At 44.6% G+C, this 22,002-nt stretch overlaps 1 protein-coding gene across 1 annotated transcript in view; it reads right to left on the bottom strand.

The window, feature by feature from the left end:
- Positions 1-22,002, bottom strand: part of DPP3 (dipeptidyl peptidase 3) — a 118,443-nt gene that overhangs the window by 3,852 nt on the left and 92,589 nt on the right. The window contains exons 15-17 of the mRNA XM_082269641.1: positions 18,423-18,543; positions 12,111-12,290; positions 9,477-9,639 (exon numbers count right to left, since the gene is read on the bottom strand). Coding sequence (XP_082125767.1) covers positions 9,477-9,639; positions 12,111-12,290; positions 18,423-18,543 — 464 coding nt within the window. The remainder of the gene's footprint in view (positions 1-9,476; positions 9,640-12,110; positions 12,291-18,422; positions 18,544-22,002) is intronic.

Raw genomic sequence — 22,002 nt, 5'->3', positions numbered from 1 at the left:
GATTCAGCCATAAGACACCAAACTGCCAAGGTTTATCTCATGCCTCCTCCATCAACTAGAGGAAGGGGCAGATGCTCTCTCATACCCATGCAGGTGCAGTCTAGTATACCCCTTCCCTCCATGGACTTATCTTGAAGTTCATCTTGTGACTTTCAACTGAAGCAATAACAGTCATATTGGTTTAACCACATTGGCCAGGGCCGAGATTCCTTCTGGTGATGCAACTCAGTGACATTTCCTCTTGTCCCTCACACATTGACACAAGGAAGGTTTTCAGTCACCGACACCCTCATAAGCTGGACCTTGAAATTTGAAGGTTGAAAGGAAGAGGTTTGAGTTCCTAGGGTGCTTATCGGAAGAAAGAAAAGAAAAAACTTTTTTTGGAACTGTAGTATGTAGCTCAAGAGAAGAATGTCCACCAATAACAGGTGCCTCCTGAAAGTGGAAAGTGAAATCCTTGACAGTCCAAAAACTTTAAAAGATTAAGTCTTCAGGATAAAGACTACCTGATCCTCAGAGGCTGGCAATTCAGAAAAAGACCCACCCCAGTGGATGCAGAGGCTGAGGTAGATTGGTGAAAAAGGGGGATTCTAAAAAAATAAATAAAAAAAAGGCACCAGGGAAAACACACTATAACTAACACCCTGGAGAACATCTATTATTTAGGGGCGACAGAGAAGTCAAAGCCCTAGGTAGGATAGTAATCGGTAAGTACTCATCCTAGCGGACCATAAAAGTCAGAGGGTTCCTCTTGGGAAGGCCAGGGGTGATGAATTTGATGAAAACTAAAACACAACTGATTGCTTCTTATGTCCAAAGGGGTTATAACTAGGAATCGACCGATTATCGGGGGCCGATATGCACTTTCCCTGATATATCGGAATTGGCCCTAAGTTGCCAATATTGCCGATCTTTTCGGGACGTTATTGCTTATGTTGCGCTGCACACATTCTGCCTTCTCAGACCGCCTCCCACGCCTCAGACAGCCTCGTGTGCAGCCAGCTGTAGTCCGGTTCACGATGCCAGCCAGCCAGCCAGCCACAGCACAGGCCCTGGCCTCAGCCACCCACCACAGGGTGCCAGCCACCAGCCATCCGACCACAACAGAACAGGGTGCCAGGCCAGAATCCAGCCACCCACCCCTCAACAGGGTGCTGGCAGCCAGCTCACAACAGGGTTCCAGCAAACCAGCCACCCAGATGACACCAAGCCAGCCACCCACAACAGGCAAGGGTGAGTGACACCAAGCCAGCCACCCACCCACCAACCACAGGGTGACACCAAGCCAGCCACCCACCCACCACAGGATGACACCAAGCCAGCCACCCACCCACCCCACAGGGTGACACCAGGCCAGCCACCCACCCACCCCACAGGGTGACACCAGGCCAGCCACCCACCCCACAGGGTGACACCAGGCCAGCCACCCACCCCACAGGGTGACACCAGGCCAGCCACCCACAACAGGGTGACACCAGGCCAGCCACCCACAACAGGGTGACACCAAGCCAGCCATCCACAACAGTGTTCCAGCAAGCCCGCCACCCACAACAGGGTGACGCCACGCCAGCCACCCACCACAGTGTTCCATGCAAGCAAGCCACCCACCACAGTGTTCCAGCAAGCAAGCCACCCACCACAGTGTTCCAGCAAGCAAGCCACCCACCACAGTGTTCCAGCAAGCAAGCCACCCACAACAGGGTGACACCAAGCCAGCTACCCACCACAGTGTTCCAGCAAGCAAGCCACCCACAACAGGGTGACACCAAGCCAGCCACCCACCACAGTGCTCCAGCAAGCCAGCCACCCACCACAGTGTTCCAGCAAGCCACCCACCCACCACAGTGTTCCAGTAAGCCAGCCACCCACAACAGGGTGCCAGCCAGCCACCCGTACTGCCAGGCATCAGCCACCGACCCACAACAGGGTGACAGCAGCCAGCCACCCCACAACAGGGTGCCAGCAAGCCACCCACACTGCCAGGCGTCAGCCACCAACCCACAACAGGGTGACAGCCAGCCACACACCCACACTGCCAGGTGTCAGCCACCAACCAACAGGGTGCCAGCAAGCCACCCACACTGCCAGGCGTCAGCCACCGCCTCACAACAGGGTGCCAGCCAGCCACCCGCCCACACTGCCAGGCGTCAGCCACCGACCCACAAAAGGGTAACAGCAGTCAGCCACCCCACAACAGGGTGCCAGCAAGCAAGTCACCCACACTGCCAGGCATCAGCCACCGACCCACAATAGGGTGCAAGCCAACCACCAACACTGCCAGGCGTCAGCCACCGACCGACCTTAACAGGGTGCCAGCAAGCCACCCACAGCAGGGCAGGGTGCCAGGCCAGAAGCCAGCTAGCCATTTTTTTTTACTTTTTTTTGTCTCTTTCAAATTGCAATGAAGATGGATGAGGACAGAAAAAGTAAAATTGTGGTCTGGGACTATTTCTCGTCTCAATCATCTCCAGGAAAAGCAGCATTGTGCAACATATGCACAAACAATATAAACATGGGATCAGTAACTGCAAAAAACAAAAATACGTCAAATCTTTGGGCCCATCTAAGAGTCAATCAATTATATCATGCAGCACAGAAAAAACAAAATGAATATCAATGTGATTTTGAAATACCTCCTCCACTATCCCAGGCAACAATAAGCAACAATAAAAAAAAAAAAGTGTCACTGTCTAGATTCAGATGGAAGATCCCAACTGCTGGACAGAGTAATCACAGAGATGATTGTCACTGATAACCAGCCATTTACAATGGTGTCGGACTCGGGATTCAAGCAGTTGATGTCTATACTTGTGCCAAGCTACACACTGAAGAGTGAGAAGTATTATCAAACAGAAATGCCGGGAAAGATTTACCAAAAGGTAGTTGAGAAAGTAAATGCTATGCTGCAACCAGAGAATGCTGGCAACTCACTCTCATTCACGACGGACTGCTGGTCATCAGGACAAACAAAATCAGAGTCACTAATGATTCTTACATGCCACTTCATTAGACAGCGAATGGACAAAAAGGCAATTGGTGTCGAATACAAAAGTGATGCAAGGATCCCACACTGAGTACAGTAGAGAAATGTTTCTAGGCATGCTTGAAGACTGGGGAATCAACAAAGACCGAGTGATGCCTGTTCTACTTCGAGACAGTGGAGCAAACATGCGGAAAGGAATGAGGCTTGCTGATATGTCAGACATCAGTGTCATGGCACACAACACCCTCCAACTTTCAAATGATGGTCTGTCAAGCCAAAGAGCTTTGATTTATTTATGTTTTAAGAAGCATGAAGAGATTGAAAATGTTGTGCTTGCAAGTCTTTTGAATCCTCAAAACAAGAACCATGCATTCTCTTCTGATGATGTACTGGCTAAGGCAAAACAATGGCTGACAGAAGATGTTCAACAGGAGGTGCAGGAGGTTCCTGCCGAAAAGACAAGTCCAGAACACCATTTTTAAAATCTGAAAGAGCAGCATGCTGCAAAACAGAAAAATGTCCAAAAATAAGTCAACAAACAGAAGAGAATCATCTTCATCGTGGTCAAATTGATCAGGACATTTTCAGTGGATTATGAACTTCATCCCTATTTGAAGGGACCAGTAATTGACAGAAGAAGTGATCCTCTTCAGTGGTGGAAAGGAAATGAGGCACGCTACAAAAGACTTGCTTCCCATGCTAGAAGATACCCCTCTCTCTCTGCTCCTCTGTCCTCCTCTCCTCCTGAGCATGTTAATGAAGTGGCAGCATTATATGAACAAAACAGAAGCTGTTTAACAGGTGACCATGGACATGCTGAAATGTTCTGCTTCCTGAAGTATAATATTGTTCTACTTAACTGGGAGTATTGAAAAGTGTAGTAGTAGTGTCCACTCCAATCCACTGTGTAACCTTTGTCTAGCTTTTTTCTTGCAGTTTTGCACTGACTGCAGTAGTTGCACTGAGTGCCCTACTGCAGCGGTAGTCCACTGACTCCAGTCCAATCCACTGTTGGTAACAAGGCCAGCACGGGGGCCAGGACCTTGGTAAAAGCCGAGGCGAGACCAAAGGGCTGCGCCACAAATTGAAAGTGCTCCTCTGCCACCACAAAGTGGAGAAATCGCTGATGTCCCTTGAATATGGGGACATGGAGATACACATCTTTAAGATCGATGAAAGCCAGAAAATCCCCCTAATTCAAAGATGTTACCACCGACCGAATGGACTCCATTCAAAACTTCTGCACCCGCACAAAGCAATAGGACGCACCTTGCCCTCCTTTCTGGGCACAGTAAACAGGTTTGAATAGAAACCTTGAGAGCATTCCTGTGGAGGAACTGGCACAATCACCCCTTGAGCCAGGAGATCTCGTACAGCCTCCCGCAGATCCTTCAAACGCTCCGGAGACAGGTGAAGATTTGACTGAAAGAACCTGTCCCCTGGCCGAGACCAAAATTCAATCTTGTACCCAGAGCAAATCAGTTTGCAAACCCAATCGTCTGGAATGAAGGAAGCCCAGGGTTCCTGAAAGAAGCACAGACGTCCCCCCACCCCTGACACGGGTGAGGGCGCCCCTTCATGCTATAGAGGACTTGTCTGCTGCACAAGACTGGCTGGCCTTGCCCTAGGGCTTCTTAGCTCCTCCAGAAGTTCTGAACGGCTTGCCCTATTCTAGCGCCCCGGAGGCACGTAAAAAAACGTTTATGAGCAGAAAAGGAGGGACCCCGCTTAGCACGGGGTGTCTTACCCTTAGAGGATTGAGGAAGAAGAGTACTCTTACCGCCAGTCAGGCCCTTGATTAACTCATCTAATGAGTCGCCAAACAACCAGTCTCCTAAAAAAGGGAGATCAGCTAAGGCTTTCTTAGAAGCTTGATCAGTCGACCAGCTCTTCAACCAAACCATGCGTCTTAAAACAATGCCCATGGCCGAGACCCTGGCCACCAGAGGAGCTGCATCCATAGATGCATCACACAGGAACACCAGCCTGGATCACCTGGTCCAACAGTTCCAGCTGTTCCGGGGGAACAGTTTTGGGGTCCAAGGACTCCCGCAAACCCCTAATCCATTCCCTCACCATCTGTGACACTAACAGACACAAAAACCGGTTTCAAAATGGAACCCGCCAGCAGATGAAGATGATGGGAAAGGCATTCCACCCGCCTGTCCACTGGATTCATAAAAATTGGGGAATCCTCCACAGGCACAAGGGTAGATTGGTTCAATCTGGAAACAGGATGGTCCACTTTAGGTGGCACCATCCAATGGTTGGAGACCTTTTCAGCAAAAGGGTACCGGTGTTTAAAGCGTTTAGGCACCACTAACACGTGCTTAACGCGCTGCCATTGGTCATGCACAATATCGTGAAAGGTGTTAGAACAAGGGAAAACCCTGTCAGATTTTGGAGACTTCTGGGAGCCAAAAGCTACCCGCGTCCCTGCCAGCGTGGGCACATCAGTCAATTTTAAAGTATCCCGCACTGAAATAATCAGGGCTTCCACTACAGCACGTTCCCGCGCTGCAGCTGAAGACAGGTCCTCTTCACTATCTGACTGCGAGGACAGCGACCCCTCAGGTACAGGGGCGTCCGGGGTGACCCCATCAGCCTCTGAATCAGAGGAAACCTCTATAGAAGGAGAAGGCAGTGGCCGTTTTCAGCCATCAACCTTTTTCATGACTATATCAACTTTAGTCGCCGGGCTTTCCAGGGGCAGCACAAATTGGGACTCCATATTTCAATTTTCAAAAAATTATGTACTGCCATTTTAGGAGCGCCGATCGCGGTATCCACCACCGATTGCAGCGGTCTGCAGGGAACCCCTTTAAACCAAACTGACAGCAGAAAGTGCTAAGATATGCCTGCAGGGACCCCAAGTACTGTACCCCCTCAGACAAACCGACCTCCTGAATCCTTCAGCAGCATGGAGAGAAAGGCAGGAAGTGACCTCGGCTCAGCAGCAGGAAATGACTACACAGGAAGTGATGTCGCCTGAATAAGGTTACACTGCTGGGTATAGCACCAGGGCTACACAAAGATGGATGCCCATACAAAACAATAGAAAGCTTCAGGGAAAATGGCTGCCCCATACAAGTCTATGGGGGAAAAATATCACATTGCCCACACTTAAGATGGCGGCGCCCACGACGAACCATGCGGCTAGGGACCGACACATGAAGGCCTCAGGAACCACAACAGGTACCAGCAAGCCCAAGGTACCATGTCACCCCCCCCCCCCCCCCCCAGAGTGCCAGGGCACTCCAAACATACAGACCGGGCAGGCCAGGGGGATCTTTTGGGAGGCACAAATCCCATTATCCCCAGGAGAGGGCCCAGATCCCCCCAAGGCCGGCAGGGGCAAAGGGGGTATATTTACTCACCATACCATGGACCAGGTGGGCTCCGCTCCGAGCAAACTGCCTCCCACCAGAAGTGGGGGTGCTGCCAGCCGAGGGGTACGCTGTGACTCAGGGCGTTCCAGGTTGTCGCGTCCCGGCGAGGCATCTGCTCGCAGGCTCGTTCCCCTCCAGCAAAGGGAGACCGTTGTGGCTAGGCCTAGGTTGGAACTATAACCTGCTCACACTCGTATGCCAGACTGGGGGGACCATAAGGATCTAGGATTATCCAGTGCGAAGCCCAAGCCGGCATCGTTGCTTGCAGATCACCAGAAAAATTCTTCCCTAAACACTAGCTAGCAAGCGAGTAAAGAGAAATAAAAGTAAAATATTCTTAAAAGAAATAAAAAACTGAGACCGGAGTCCCAGCAGGAAACCTAGGTCCTACTCCTTCTCTAGGCAGAAACAAACGGATGTGCTGGGCTATGGCAGTGGGGGTTATGCCTGGAGGAACAGCCCCTAGGGCGTGTACATTCAAATTTTCCTGCCTAGACTACTCCTGATGGGAGGAGCATAACCCACTCAGCTCATGGAGATGGGGCTGCATCTGTTGATGGACGATAGAAAAAGTGTATTTTTTCCAAAAAAATTGCGTTTGTAAGACCGTTGCTCAAATACGGTGTGATAAAAAATATTGCAACTATCTCCATTTTATGCTCTAGGGTCTCTGCTAAAAAAATATATATAAAATGTTTGGGGGTTCTAAGTAATTTTCTAGCAAAAAAAAAAAAATTTTACCTTGTAAACAACAAGTGTCAGAAAAAGGCCCGGTTCTTATGCCCTCTACTGGTCTAGTGGTTACTCAGTTAAGATCGGCTATTCGCAGATCCATGGTGGGTTTAGACCACTGTGTAACAAATTCCTTCCCAAGCAGGAACAGATCCAGTAAATGCTCAGGGTGGTCCCTGGGCCCGCTGTAGTGTTTTCAATCTCTGTTGAAGAATACCTCAAAGAGCAACAGAAAGTTAGCTGCAGCTGTACGAGTTCTGAAAGCTTGGAGTCCAACAAGCTGATCCAATAAATGCAAACATTTGTCCTGCATTAATAGCGCCTGAGATGGTTTCCTGTAAATCTGGGAAAACGGCAGAAGACTGCAATCTCTCTGGTCATATCCAGGAGAGACCAAGGTGACCCCGTATCAGAGTCCGATATCACCGCAACTGGTGGCTCAGTCACTTTCAAGAAAGATAGGAAAGCAGATAGGAAACTTTTCTGCAGGGGAAGGCGAGGGAGTGCACTTAAGAGTCTTTGCAGTCAGCACCAGCGAGGAACACAGTGAATTTGCCTGCAAAGTCTTGAGTGACTGCAGTACAGACCCCAGACAAAACCGCAAGGGACTAACCTTCATCAGGCAGGCAGAGCCAAGGAGGACTTGGAGGACGAGGTGGACCCTGTATTTATAGGGCAACTGGATTCCATATTGCAGACATCAGAGCTTTCAAAAGACAGAAAAATTCCAAGGAACCACTAGAGCAGGGATATGCAAAATGTGGCCCTCCAGCTGTTGCAGAACGACAAGTCCCACGAGGCATAGCAAGACTGACAGCCACAAGCATGAAACCCAGAGGCATGATGGGGCTTGTAGAGGGCCATAGTTTTCATATCCCTGTACTAGAGGAATGTGGGCTGAGACCATCTGTAGCAGTAGGTCTGTCCCCTCTGTCTAGCAGGGTCTGGGTATGGCAATCCAAAGCTTGGCTGAGGAAAGGCCAGTCCAGAGAGCTGTTGTTGTAGAGACCAGTTTAAGCACCAATTAGGCATGGAACCTTGACTATAGAAAAAAATAAATAAAAAAAGTAGGAAAAAAATGCTAGCAAAAAAAAAAAAAAAAACTAGGTTAGATTTTTACAAGTTGAGCTGGGGAAAATGTGTGCATCCCGCTAGGACACTAACAAAAACACTGAGACATGCTGCCAGTAGATGAGGTAACCCTGCTCTGGCCTACACTTTTTTTGGTTGCAAGCATCCAATCTTCCAATAGGTAGCAGTAAAAACCGCATCTACTACGTCTCTTAACAGATAAGAAAGAAACAAGATTAGATACAGCTTTAGGCCTCTTTTTGCAACTTTCTTGATGCTGCAGTGGTTAGAACTGTTCTGTGTCATTACTTGCAGGTAGGCAAATAGGAAAGTCAAAAACTAAGCATTATGATAACTGCAAAATGTAAATTAAAACCTACAGTACTAATGTGCAAACATACACAAAGCCATAACTGGAGCTAGCAGTCATAAAAGCAAGCAGTTGTTTCTATTTCGCTACATACATGGTTTTTGTAAAGCACTTTTAAAGCCTCTGGATCATTGTGTTCAAATTTTAAATACGATTATATGTGCTGTTAACTTACAGTTATTGCTCTTTTGGCATACATTTTACTGTGTTCATCTATGAAAGGTAATAAGAATGCATTCTTAGCACATGGTAAATGCATCTACAGTAAAATAAAACCACTGAAAGTACCAGAGAGCATGGTGTCCTTGACTTGTTTGATAGTGTGATGTCAGTGCAAACCAACCTTAAAACTTATCATCAGGCAAAAACCAATTCACTTATGAAAATGTTTAATAGATGCTGCAGGAAGAAAAAGTTTAGAGGTGCGGTTAAGCTTGTGGAAGCTGCGGGGATAGACACGGCCCAGCCCCAAGCTCAAAGGAGTACAAAAAAGCCAGAGTTTGGAGTTTAGGTTAGAGATGAGTTTGAAGGATTGCCAAGCGCATCTCTAGTGCTGTTTAAAGTTATAGAATTAAACCTCAAATCTTAGCTAAACATCCCTCTACCCTGTAATCAATGAAATCATTGTCTCAGCCTAACACCATACAACCTGCCAAACATTCCTTAATAGATAATGCATTTAAAGAGTAAATCCACTCAAAGCGGACATCTCAGTTTTGGGCAGAATGTAGTTGTTGTTGAAGAAGGTGACACTTGACACTGTGGTGCAGATGACAAGACTATGGGCATTATTAAAATCTTTTTTCAACATCTCACAACAGTAATTTGATATCTAGCTGATTGCAGTTGGCTAACTGCACTTTATTCTATTTAATAAGCCTGCAGGCATTTTTCTTTTGTCCAGGAGTCTGCAGCCCTAGCAATTACTCACCTGTCAACCGTGTGTTTATCTGTACAAATGATTTGCGCTCCTCTTTTCTTAAGATCACAATGTCTCGCAGTGTTAGAAATTGATAGGGTTTGGAGTCTGTAACTGTGGAGTATCCATCATACATCTTACGTGCCCTGTCTACATCAGCTGTGGATTTATATACCTAAGAAAATCAGAGGCAATGTGGAATAATAAAAATGAATGCAAACCATAACCCATTTTATTTTAATTATATGCCTTTTTTATTTTAAAAATATTTAAGAAAAAAAAAAAAACTGTGATAATTTGGATACCAATATACCAGAGAATGCATTACTGTGTTACCAGGGAGATACCCATAAAAAAGGCAGTTCTGAGGTGGCATGAGAGACAGGACATTGCCACCCGGACAAAGTTTTTGAAGCTAAAATAATTGTAAAGTGGGTAAAAAGGCAAACAAATGTGACCATAGCAACATTTATATAGATTGCGTGGATTTCAAGTGAGATACAAAAGTATGCTAATCTTGAATATGTGAGATCTTTTAGTACAGAAGAAGATTATTAATTGTGTCAGCTGCTTCATTGCTCTATTTCAGAGACAGTAGGGTTTACAAAAGACAATTAGAAGGTTCACTTAGCAAGAGAGGCTATGCCTTGCAAGGGATTAAGGTAAAGTTTTGCCGACTTTCATCATCCAATCATGTGCAAGTAATGCTTTTTTTTAAAAAATTTTCCTTGCACATGATTGGGTATTCCTTGCATAGATAAATTTCCCCCTATTAAAGCGGAGTTCCACCCAAAAGCGGAACCTCCGCTTTAGGAGGTTCTAACCCCCTGACATGCCACATTTGGCATGTCATTTTTTTTGGGGGGGGGGGGGCGGGTACCCAGTTTTGACAGGTACCCGCTCCCACTTCCGCTCGGAGCGCCGCGGCGCCCTGAGCGGAAGTTCTCCTCTCCCCCTCCCTCCCTGCAATCTTCTGGGACATGTCAGAGGTCCCAGAAGATTGCCGGCCAATCACGGCGCGTAGAGCAACTGGCGCATGCGCAGTGCGTACCCGGCTGTGAAGCCGCAAACTGTCACAGCCGGGTGCCCACACCAGTGATGCCAGGGCCGCAGAGCAGAGAGGGAGAAGAGCGATGCTTCAGGCGGCCGCATCGCTGGACCGTTGGACAGGTGAGTGTGTGAGGCTGGAACTCCGCTTTAACTAAGCTCTGTGGAAAACTCCCTTGCAAAACGCAACTTTCATGAAAAAATTGAAATTAAATTTGGTGTCGGCAGTTTTGCAAAAACAGCCTTTTGAACCTCTGGGGCAGGTTCCCCTGGTTCTTTTGACCAAGAAATTGGTCTTTTTGATTGCGATAACTTCGGCTAGAAGGGTATCGGAACTAGCAGCTCTTTCTTGTAAAGAACCATTCTTGGTATTTTATCAAGATAGGGTGATTTTAGGTCCTCACCCAGAATTTTTTGCCCAAGGTAGTGTCCGCCTTTCATTTGAATGAGGACATTATACTACCTTCTTTTTTTCCAGATCCTCACTCTGGAGGAAAAGTTATTGCATTTCCTTGATGTAATACGTGCGCTTAAATTTTTTTTACAGGAAACAGCTCATATTTGTAAAACTGAGAGCTTGTTTGTGCTGCCAGAAGGCCCCAGGAAGGGGTTGGCAGCATCAAAATCTATGATTTCCTGTTGGATTCGCCAGGTTATTACCCAGGCATATGATTTAGTAGGAAAGGTTCTGCCTTTTCCTGTAAAGGCACATTCTACCAGAGGAGTAGGTGCCTCTTGGGCACATCGCCATCAAGCTTCTATGGCTCAGATTTGCAAAGCCGCGACCTGGTCGTCGGTGCATACGTTCACTCGTTTCTATAGAGTGGACGTTGGGACCCAGGAGGAGTCTGCTTTTGGCCGCAGTGTACTGCAGGCAGCGGTGTAATCCTTCTTTTAAGAGTCAGATGGCGGTATTGTTTTGGTGTCCCCCTCCCCTCAGATGCATTGCTTTGGGACGTCCCATATGTTATGATTATGGCTCTGTGTCCCGTGACCTACGAAAAGAAAAATGGATTTTTAATACAATTTACCTGTAAAATCCATTTCTTGAAGTACATCACGGGACACAGAGGTCCCTCCCCTCTTCTATGGGGTATTTTATTGCTTGCTACAAAACTGAGGTACTTCCTGTTTGGGAGGGAATATATAGGGGGGTCATCAATTCTGATTGGTTGCCAGTGCTTCACCTATAGGTGGCCTATATAACTCATATGTTATGATTATGGCTCTGTGTCCCGTGATGTACTTCAAGAAATGGATTTTACATTAAGTTGTATTAAAAATCCATTTTTTGTAAGAACAGCAGGCACAAGACTGTTTTGCTGCCCACAGAAATTAAATGATTGCAAATCCACAGAATTTCCCAGAACTCACTTGTTAATTGCTGACTGGGAAACAACTGTTCAAGGATAGAAATCTGCCCTGATATAAACAGTCCCTACCAGCAGGGCTGGTCTCTTCTCCATCTTAACAGAAATGTTCGGCGGAACATTTTTCTTCATGGAGCGCTCAGACAAGTGTCTGCTTGAACAACTGCTCTTCTATGGTTTTGGGCACTCTTACAGTTCTTTTTCATACTATGATAATATATACACACACCTGCAAACGCTGCAAAAAATTCTGGATTGCTGGTCGGCCCACACTCATAATCTTGCTTCTGTCCAGTGTCACCTGTACATCTGGTCGTCCATCAACTCCAACTTTCTGGGTGAGAGTGACAAAATTTTCTCCAGCTTCTAAGAGGACACGAAGAATGACAAATCGGGCCTGCATGTGAGCCTGGAAAAGTTAAACAACAAGCTGTGACACATAATTTTCTTGATAGACACAGTTACCAGCAGTGGTGCTTGATTTAAATAGTGTAGAGTAATGACCTTAAAGCTAGCCATGCCAAGCTTCCAGAAACATTAACATACCTCATATTTTACTGAAAAACAAGGACCTCTTCAAAAAGGAAAAGAGTTCAAACCTCTGCCTATTTTATCTTCGCTTCATTTCTGAAGTTAGATCAAAAAGGACTAACTGATTCAGTACATTAATTAAACTAATTCTCAGCGCTGCCCTGGGTTGTCCAGTGTAAAATGATTAAAATTAAAAATGTATTATACAGTGCCTTGCAAAAGTATTCACCCTCCTTGACTTTTTACCTAATTTGTTACATTACAGCCTTCAAGTTCAAGGTTTTGTTAATCTGAATTGTATGTGATGGATCAGAACACAATAGTCCAAGTTGGTGAAGTGAAAAGAGAAAAATATATACATAAAACTATTTTTTAAAAATAGAAAACAGAAAATTGGCATGTGCGTATGTATTCACCCTCTTTGTTATGAAGCCCATGAAAAGCTCTGGTGCAACCAATTACCTTCAGAAGTCACATAATTAGTGAAATGATGTCCACCTGTGTGCAATCTAAGTGTCACATGATCTGTCATTACATATATACACCTTTCTTGAAAGGCCCCAGAAGCTGCAACACCTAAGCAAGAGGCACCACTAACCAAACACTGCCATGAAGACCAAGGAACTCTCCTAACAAGTAAGGGACAATGTTGAGCAGTACAAGTCAGGGTTAGGTTATAAAAAAATATTCAAATCTTTGATGATCCCCAGGAGCACCATCAATTTGATCATAACCAAATGGAAAGAACATGGCACAACAGCAAACCTGCCAAGAAACGGCCACCCACCAAAACTCATGGACCGGGCAAGTAGGGCATTAATCAAAGAGGCAGCACAGAGACCTATAGTAACCCTGGAGGAGCTGCAGAGTTCCACAGCAGAGACTGGAGTATCTGTACATAGGGCGACAATAAGCCGTACACTCCATAGAGTTGGGCTTCATAGCAGAGTGGCCAGAAGAAAGCCATTACTTTCAGCAAAAAACAAAATGGCACATTTTGAGTTTGCCAAAAGGCATGTGGAAGACTCCCAAAATGTATGGAGGAAGGTGCTCTGGTCTGATGAGACTAAAATTGAACTTTTCAGCCATTAAAGAAATTGCTATGTCTGGCGCAAACCCAACACATCACATCACCCAAAGAACACCATCCCCACAGTGAAACATGGTGGTAGCATCATGCTGTGGGGATGTTTTTTCAGCAGCCGGGACTGGGAAATTGGTCATAGTGGAGGGAAAGATGGATGGTGCTAAATACAGGGATATTCTTGAGCAAAACCTGTACCACTCTATGCATGATTTGAGGCTAGGACGGAGGTTCACCTTCCAGCAGGAAAATGAACCCAAACACACTGCTAAAGCAACACTTTAGTGGTTTAAGGGGAAACATGTAAATGTGTTGGAATGGCCTAGTCAAAGCCCAGACCTCAATCCAATAGAAAATCTGTGGTCAGACTTAAAGATTGCTGTTCACAAGCACAAACCATCCAACTTGAAGGAGCTGGAGCAGTTTTGCAAGGAGGAATGGGCAAAAATCCCAGTGGTAAGATGTGGCAAGCTCACAGAGACTTATCCAAAGCGACTTGGAGCTGTGATTGCTGCAAAAGGTGGCTCTACAAAGTATTGACTTTAAGGGGGTGAATAGTTATGCACATTGACTTTTTCTGTTATTTTGTCCTTTTTGCTTGCTTCACAATAAAAAAATAAATTAAAAAAAAATCTTCAAAAGTTGTGGGCATGTTCTGTAAATTAAAAGATGCAAATCCTCAAACAATCCATGTTTCCATGGATTCAAATCCAATTCCAGGTTGTGAGGCAACAAAACACGAAAAAATGCCAAGGGGGCGAATTATTTTGCAAGGCACTGTATGTACATATGGGTGTACACATATACACAAAAAGAAAATCTATCAGGTGCCCAGTCTGGTTAAAATTCCAACTCCAAAATCAATCTAAAAGTTCCAACTCCAAAATCAATCTAAAAACCAATCCAAAATAACTGTGGTCTCAAATGGAAGCTAGGCAGCCTGCACAGGGGAGAGAGGCACCAGGCAACCAATAGTGTTTGGCACCTGTCAAACCTTGAGGAGAACAGACCAATTGGGCTGGCTGGGGCAAGGACTACTCCACGAGGGATCTTCACCATAGCCCCATCCAGGCATAGACTGCCACCACTGTCATCCTGTGAGTTGAACTGGTTATTGATTTTACATGTTTTTTACTCCATAAACTGTGCTACACTATTGGTTGCCTGGCGCCTCTCTCCCCTTCAACACATAAATTACTGCACATGGACCTTGGAGTTACATCGTCCTGGGATGCAATTCCATTCTTGCCAGCATATAGAAGCCAGGAGGAGTATACACCACATTGTGCATGAACTGCTTTTTTGTACTTCCAGTCAAATCTTTTTCTTTACTTCAAATAAACCACACAACACAGGTCTTGAAGATCTATTTAAACAATGAAAAAAATGCAGCTAGGTTTCCTGTGGTAACATGGATGAGTCAGTCTCACCAATTAGGCTCCATTGGTTTAAGAAAAAGGCAGCCCGCCTTAAAACGCACAACGTTATTTCCAGAGCCATGTAAATTCCACCAACTTCAGGTCATCCTTTGCCCTCCAAAGCTTCCACTGGCATCTACAGGAATCTAGCTGCTGTGGAACCCAGCCTGGCCTTTGTTTCCAGAAGAGCTGAGATACTGACGCACCTGTGTGAGTCTGACCCATCCATGTTACCATAATAAACTTAACTGCTGTGGAGCCCAGCCTAGCCTTTCTGTTTCTGAAGGAGATGAGAAACTAACAGACCAGTGTGAGGTTGACTAATTCATGTTACCTCAAGCCGAGATCCTGGAATTCCTTTAAGGAAGCGTGTCCTGCTGTGAATATTCATCCCCAGAAGCTGACATATGTGTGCTTGCATGCCTGTTATCACGTAAGTTGCTAATTGTCTACCTAAATAAATGTTTTTAATAAACATTACACTCATATGCGCCCTCTGCTGTCCATATCTGTTTCACTCAGGATTCTGCTAGTGAGATGTTTATTTATAACTTCTGGGTCAGAGTATATGCACTGGTATCTGATGACCTGGCAGAAACTGTGGACATAGTTGCATTGGTCAGTGTTTTCTTTATACTAAAGTGCACAGTTTGTCATCCCTGACAGATACTGTGGTATCTAAGAAGTTTGCATGTGTGCTTGAATAGTCCATTGCTAGTTTGAAAAAAATTGTAATTGATTGTAAAAGGTAAGTTTTTTTTTTTTTCTAAGCTTTTTTTCTCTCTTACAAAAAGTTATACTTACCTGCTCTGTGCAATGATTTTGCACAGGGCAGTCCCTTAACTCTTTTCAGCTGTGTGCTGGGGTGGGGGATACCCATGCAGGCACTGGCAAGGGAAACAACAGCTGGACCCCTCACAGAGAGAACACAGTCTTAAAGTGATAATAAAGACAACATTTTTATTTAAATCACAAACATGTTATACTTGCCAGCTCTGTGCAGCAGTTTTGCACAGAACAGCCCTGATCCTCCTCTTCTCGGGTCCCCTGCTGACACTCCTGCACTCAAAGCAAGCAGTTTGCAATGGGGGCCCCCCCGAGCAGGCACACTTCCGAGCTGCTGCTTTGTGTCCCCATTCATGCTTGGCCCCACCCCCTCTTTCTCATTGGCTCACTGGCTATGATTGAAAGCAGCAGAAGCCAATGGCTCCCACTGAAGTCTCAGCCAATGAGGGTGAGACGCAGCAGAGCTGAGGCTCCCGTGCATAGCGCTGGAGAAAGATCAGGCTCAAAAAATAATTTTGGGGGGGGGGGGGGGGCTAGGGGGTTGCTGCACAGGAAAGTTTTTTTTACCTGCATGCAAAGAATGCATTAAGGTAAAAGCTTGAGCCTTTAGAACCACTTAGAACCACTCTGCCTGAATGAGATCTGTCATGCCCGGCAGTTAAGCCCCGTACACAAGTGTCGAAATTTGGCAGGGAATTTTCGGCCAACGTCCGATCTGCCCATTTTCGGCTTGTTAGTATGCTTCCGACAACCAACTCCGACTTTTCGTCCAAAAAAAATCTGGTGTGCAGACTATAACATTTTTGTTGGCCGTCGACACAACGGCCGATTTTCGTGCAGTCAGTACAGATTTCGACAGGGAAAAATCTGATGAGCAAGTCTGGGCATGCTCAGTGAAGAAAAAACACAGAAAACAAACCAGCACATGACATCACTTCTGAAGTAGAATTTTGTTTGCCGAGAAAATTCGTGTGCAGTCTAGGCACATTCCAACCAACAAAACACAACTTGGACAAAAGTCAGACGATCAGTCGGCCGATGATCTTTGCATGTGTACGGGGCTTTACAGGAGGCCCTTAAAACAGGGAAGGATGGTGCTGCTGAAAATGGGGAGGATAATAGCAATATAACAATGTGCTCAGGCTCAGATGCATAAGATGATGCCGTGTGCTCGCCATGCACCCAGGAAAGCTGCCCCACACCCCAGCATCCTGGAAATGGCTTTCGATTACATCTCCAACTGGTGCTTGCCCCTGCCTTGAGTAAATATGGCTCCTGAGCTTCTGTTATATGACCCAAGTAAGCTTGGGGCTCCTGGGGCTAGTAAGTAGACAAAGTACATGTTTTCCCACATGAGATATTTCAAGGTACCCCTAAAATCCTGGACAGAGTTCTAACAGCTGAACCCTGTAGATGGCAGGAACTGCATGCACTTGCCAGCTGAACCCAGTCAGCAGTTTATTAAAGATCTAAGAAACAAATATATATATTATACACACACATATACACCCTGCAAAGATAAGGGAATGAAGATTCTGAGCACGAAGCTTAGGGGCATATTCTTGAGCTGTCTCTAGCAGATGGCTAGTTTAGCCGATAGTAGGGGCCATTCCTAGGTTGTGGTTTTGTTTTTTTGTGCTTCGCATTCTCCTCCTGGGGGAGGCACTATAATCCATCAGTCAAATCTTCAAGATCTACGCTGTGTTCTTCAAAAAACAGAAATAAAAAAAAATTGCTAGCAGACCAGTAAAGCAGTTTTTGCTTTTTAAAGTCTCCTCTATTAAAATAATCTACTGTCTAATGAATTAAAATAAAATAAAAAGATTAATGGAACAATTGAATTAAAAAAAAATTATGAAAGGATTTATATACAACTAAAATAAATAAAAGAATTGAGAAAGTTTTGATATCGCCTTTCTGTAATCCGCTGTACAATTGACTAGGAGAAAAAGGAACAGTCTTGTAAGGCAATCAGGATTTACTTCATTACATTTAACAATGAGAGAAGTCAGAGGAGAAGAAAGCAAATAACGATCTCTTAAATGTGCTGCTTATCTTCCCTATCCTTTCACAGGCTGGGTGGATCCTGGACCAAGCTGTGAAGCTCAACTGCAACTTAGACCGGCCAAAGACCATGCAATTTCTTTCTTGCACCCACGGGTTGCAGGAAAGAAATTTGCACGATTCCCCCATCAGACAGTTTTGACAGGGGAATCCCTCACCGGGAGAAGACCGTGCTTATTGCTAGCAGCTATAGGCTACATTCAATCTGCCCATACACAGTTTGAATCTCAGTCAGTTCCTGCTGAACCAATCGAGATTCGACTAGTCTATGGCCGGCCTTGGTCTACAGAATCTTTTAAAGGTATTTGGGGCATGGCTATGTTGTCTGGATCATTAAACTAGTTCACAAAAAAGCCAATTATCCAGTGATCAGTTTGCAGACAGCTCATCTGGGCTTTTAGAAGGCTTCAGAGCAAGGCTGTAGCCTTTTGCTTGTCAGTCTGGGCCACCTCCTGGCTTCACAAAGACTGCAGAAATGGAAATGAGTTAATTTATAAAATGATCAGGTGTGTAGCAGATTAGAACCGTCAAAAAATATGCATAATTCCGAGTATATAAAGATGGCCCCCTTTATTTTCAAATGGGAAATATTACAAGCTGCCTGTGACTGTTCAATGCTCCATTATGTGATTTCTTTTTTCAATAAGAATGCATTTACCTGTCTCCAACGCCCAGTCTCAGGTGTGTAGTATTCCAGTCCCATCAATCCAGCCCGTACCATGTTAAGCCAGTTAACATACAGAACATCTTGTGCCTCCTGAGCTTCATGGCCAAATATCCTGTGGTTTGCACAAACCATATAGTTAATAGATGGGTCAGTAGCTCTTCTCCAAGTGTGCCAGTTTATCTTATAATTGACATTATGGGGTTGGTTTGCTGAAACTAGAGTGTGTAAAAAAACTGGTGCAGCTCTGCACGGTAGCCAATCATGTTCTAACTTCAGCTTGTTCAATTAAGCTTTGACAAAAAACCTAGAAGCTGATTGATTTCTATGCAAAGCCGCAGCATATTTTGCACTCTCCAGTTTTAGTAAATTAACCCTTATATGACCATTAAAGTATGCTTTGAGCAAGTAAGCATTTGGGATTTTGCAGTAAGGACTGGCCAGAAAGGGATCACTGATGCGGTTGGCCAGCCTTAACCACTTAAGCCCCAGAGGATTTTCCTGCTAAACGACCAGGGGGTATTTTGCGATTCGGCACTGCGTGACTTTAACAGACAATTGCGCGGTCGTGCGACACTGTATCTAAACAAATTTGGCGTCCTTTTTGTCCCACAAACAGAGCTTTCTTTTGGTGGCATTTGATCACCCGTGCGATTTTTACTTTTTGCGCTATAAACAAAAAAAGAGCGTACATTTTGCAAAAATAACAATATTTTTCACATTTTTTATATGAAATTCCCCCCCCAAAAAAAAAATGTAAAAATCAAAATTTTTTAAAATTTTTGGCCAATTTGTTTTATGCTACCTATGTTTGGTAAAAAAAAAAAAAAAAAAAAAAAAAAAAAAAAAAAAAAAAAAAAAAATCGCAAAAAGCGTATTTTGATTGGTTTGCGCAAAAGTTATCGCGTTTACTAACAAAGGGAAAGATTTCTGTCATTTTTGGTGTTTTTTTTTTTTAACGTGTAATAGCGGCGATCTGCGATTTTTTTTGCGGTACTGCGACATTGGGGCGGACAGATCGGACCCTTAACTGACATTTTTGACACTTTTGGGGTTACCAGTGACATTTCTACAGTAATCAGTGCTATATATATGCACTGTTACTGTAAAAATACACTGGTAGTGAAGAGGTTAACTTTATTTGGGAGGGAGGGGCTGTGTGTGTCCCTAGGGGCTTGCTTTCTACTGTGATTGGCTGTGGCTTGAGCTGTAAGGACACTGATCAACGGATCTACATACTAGATCCGAGTGATCAGTGTCTTTACAGCGAGGAGAATGACAGGTGGCTTGTTTACACAAGCTGCCTGACATTCTCCCTCTCCTCCGCCGATCGCCGAGTGACCAGCGGACATCGGGTCCACTGGTCACACGCGTGGGGGGGTCCGTGACCGCGCGGGAGCGCTCGCTCGCTCCCCAGAGCCTCACAGGCGAGCGACGTAGACCTACGTCACTCTGCCTGTGAGGGGCCGACTGCCGCAGTAAATATACTGTGAGCAGTCGCCAAGCGGTTAACACGTAGTGCAATGTAAAAAAATCAAAAAACCTTTTTTATGAAAAAGTTTGCTATATGAGTACATAAGGTGCAGAGCAGTGTGCAGAGAGTTAGTTAGGAATTTTGGGGCACTTGAACTTTTGGGCTGGTTTGCCTGGCAACACACGTATGTATGCACTATATAGCAGCTTTGTGGCGTTTGATTCAGATCTGCGCAGTTTCAGTACTGAATGTGCAGGTGCTCGTGTGTGGAACAAGTTTCCTGGCAAGGCAAGCATGCATATGTTCTGCACAATACAACTATTGTTGGTTCTGAGGAAACAACCAACCAATACCTTGCAAATAGGTCTTTATTAAAAAGGTGCCTATAAACATTATACACCAACAATACTCTGATCTATTTCAACCAACATAATTATTTTGTTACATACAAATAGGATATATAATTTTATTTTCATAAACATGGTTCACAGCTATTGTATTCCATCCCACCCTGCCAGAGTCAAAATTTCTCATGCCAAAGCAATCTTGAATTGTATTATCGAGTTCCAACAGGAATAGAGAATCCAAGTGATATTGAGCAGGGTGCGATGGAATACGATAGCCGTGACACAGGTTTATTTAACAAAAAAAAAAAAAAGATGTATTCTATTTTTATGTAAAAAAATAATTATAAAATATGTGAACCCAGCGCGGTCTAACAATAAAAAACCTGTGCTAAACTACATATTATCGCTCTGTGCAAATTGTGTTGAAATCATCTGCATAAATGGAATATATAAATTAAAAAAAAAATCAAACAAAAGGTTTATATAGTGAAGCATATATCCGTGTATCTATTCAGCGCAAACAATTGAATTAGTCCTTCAACGTGCAATCTGTGCTTCAGTTTTCTTGTGCCAATGATGTGCAATAAAAAGTAATAAAGTGCTGTGCTCCCCTCCTCATGTGCCCTCACTCACCAACTCCCAACAGGTATAGCGCCTGTTAGCAGAGTGACAATCCTCAGATGTCTGTGATGGACAATTCACAACTCCATATGTTCCAGCAGGGTAACCGGTCCCTCATATGCATGATCATGCAAGGCAAATCAGGAGATATCCATAGCATAATTCCATTTTATTAATAAGATTTGTTTAAAAACAGTTTAACACCTACATATATTATTCTTGGGTCAATAGCATGCAACGCCTGGCTTGGAACACAACTTCCGCGGTTTGTGCTCCAAACACAGGCCGTGATGTCACCGGAAGTTCTCACCTAATGCATTTCGCTCCTCCCCAGAAGTGTCATCAGAGGTTAGGAACGACTGTGATGGGTAGAGGTGATTTTATTAGTGTATATATAGGCATTAGAATAATAATAATTTCATGTGATAAAAATCACATGAAATTGAGAGGTTGGGGTTGTTCGTATACATGAAAATAAGAAACAAATATGTTTACATTTTTAATGTCGCAAGCGTTAAATAATTATTTTATAATTTATATTTTTGTATACTTTCATATTTTTTTACTATTCATATTGACAATAGGGAATACCTATACAACACCCCACAGGTTTTTTGCATTACAGAACAATGATATAAGTGAAAAACAATGTTTGAATTATAAAATGCAAAGATGTAAAATGTCAGTTTTTAATAAGGGACATGCAAGGGTAAACGTTATGTTGGATTATTGTATTTGTAGGATAATTAAATTGCTAATTAAGAGTGGGATGAATGGAGCTTAAAGCGGAGTTCCGGGCACAAAATCGTTTTTTTTTTTAATGTCCCCCAAACAGTGACCCTTAGACCTCTATACATCCGCTAATCCTGTTTCTCACAATGAAATAATCGGTTTGCACGTATAAAAACTTACTTTATAAAATGTATGATGAGCGCCGCCATCTTTGTTCTAGATCGCCGAGTCCGTTGTGGGGAAATGTCTTCCCTTCTTCCTTGTTCTAGTGGGCGGAGGCCTGTGAGTCCAGCGCGAAATCTCGCGCATGCCCAGTACTATGCGATCGGCATAGTACTGGTTTCCATAGGGATGGCAATGTTGAGGAAGTTGCCGCCCCTATAAAGCCATCCTCCGCCTC

Source organism: Pelophylax lessonae (assembly GCF_965119305.1).
Source record: "Pelophylax lessonae genome assembly, chromosome: 10".
NCBI classification, from domain to species: Eukaryota; Metazoa; Chordata; class Amphibia; order Anura; family Ranidae; genus Pelophylax; species Pelophylax lessonae.
The sequence above is the reverse complement of the archived record's forward strand: the minus strand, read 5'-3'. Positions and strand labels throughout refer to the sequence as shown.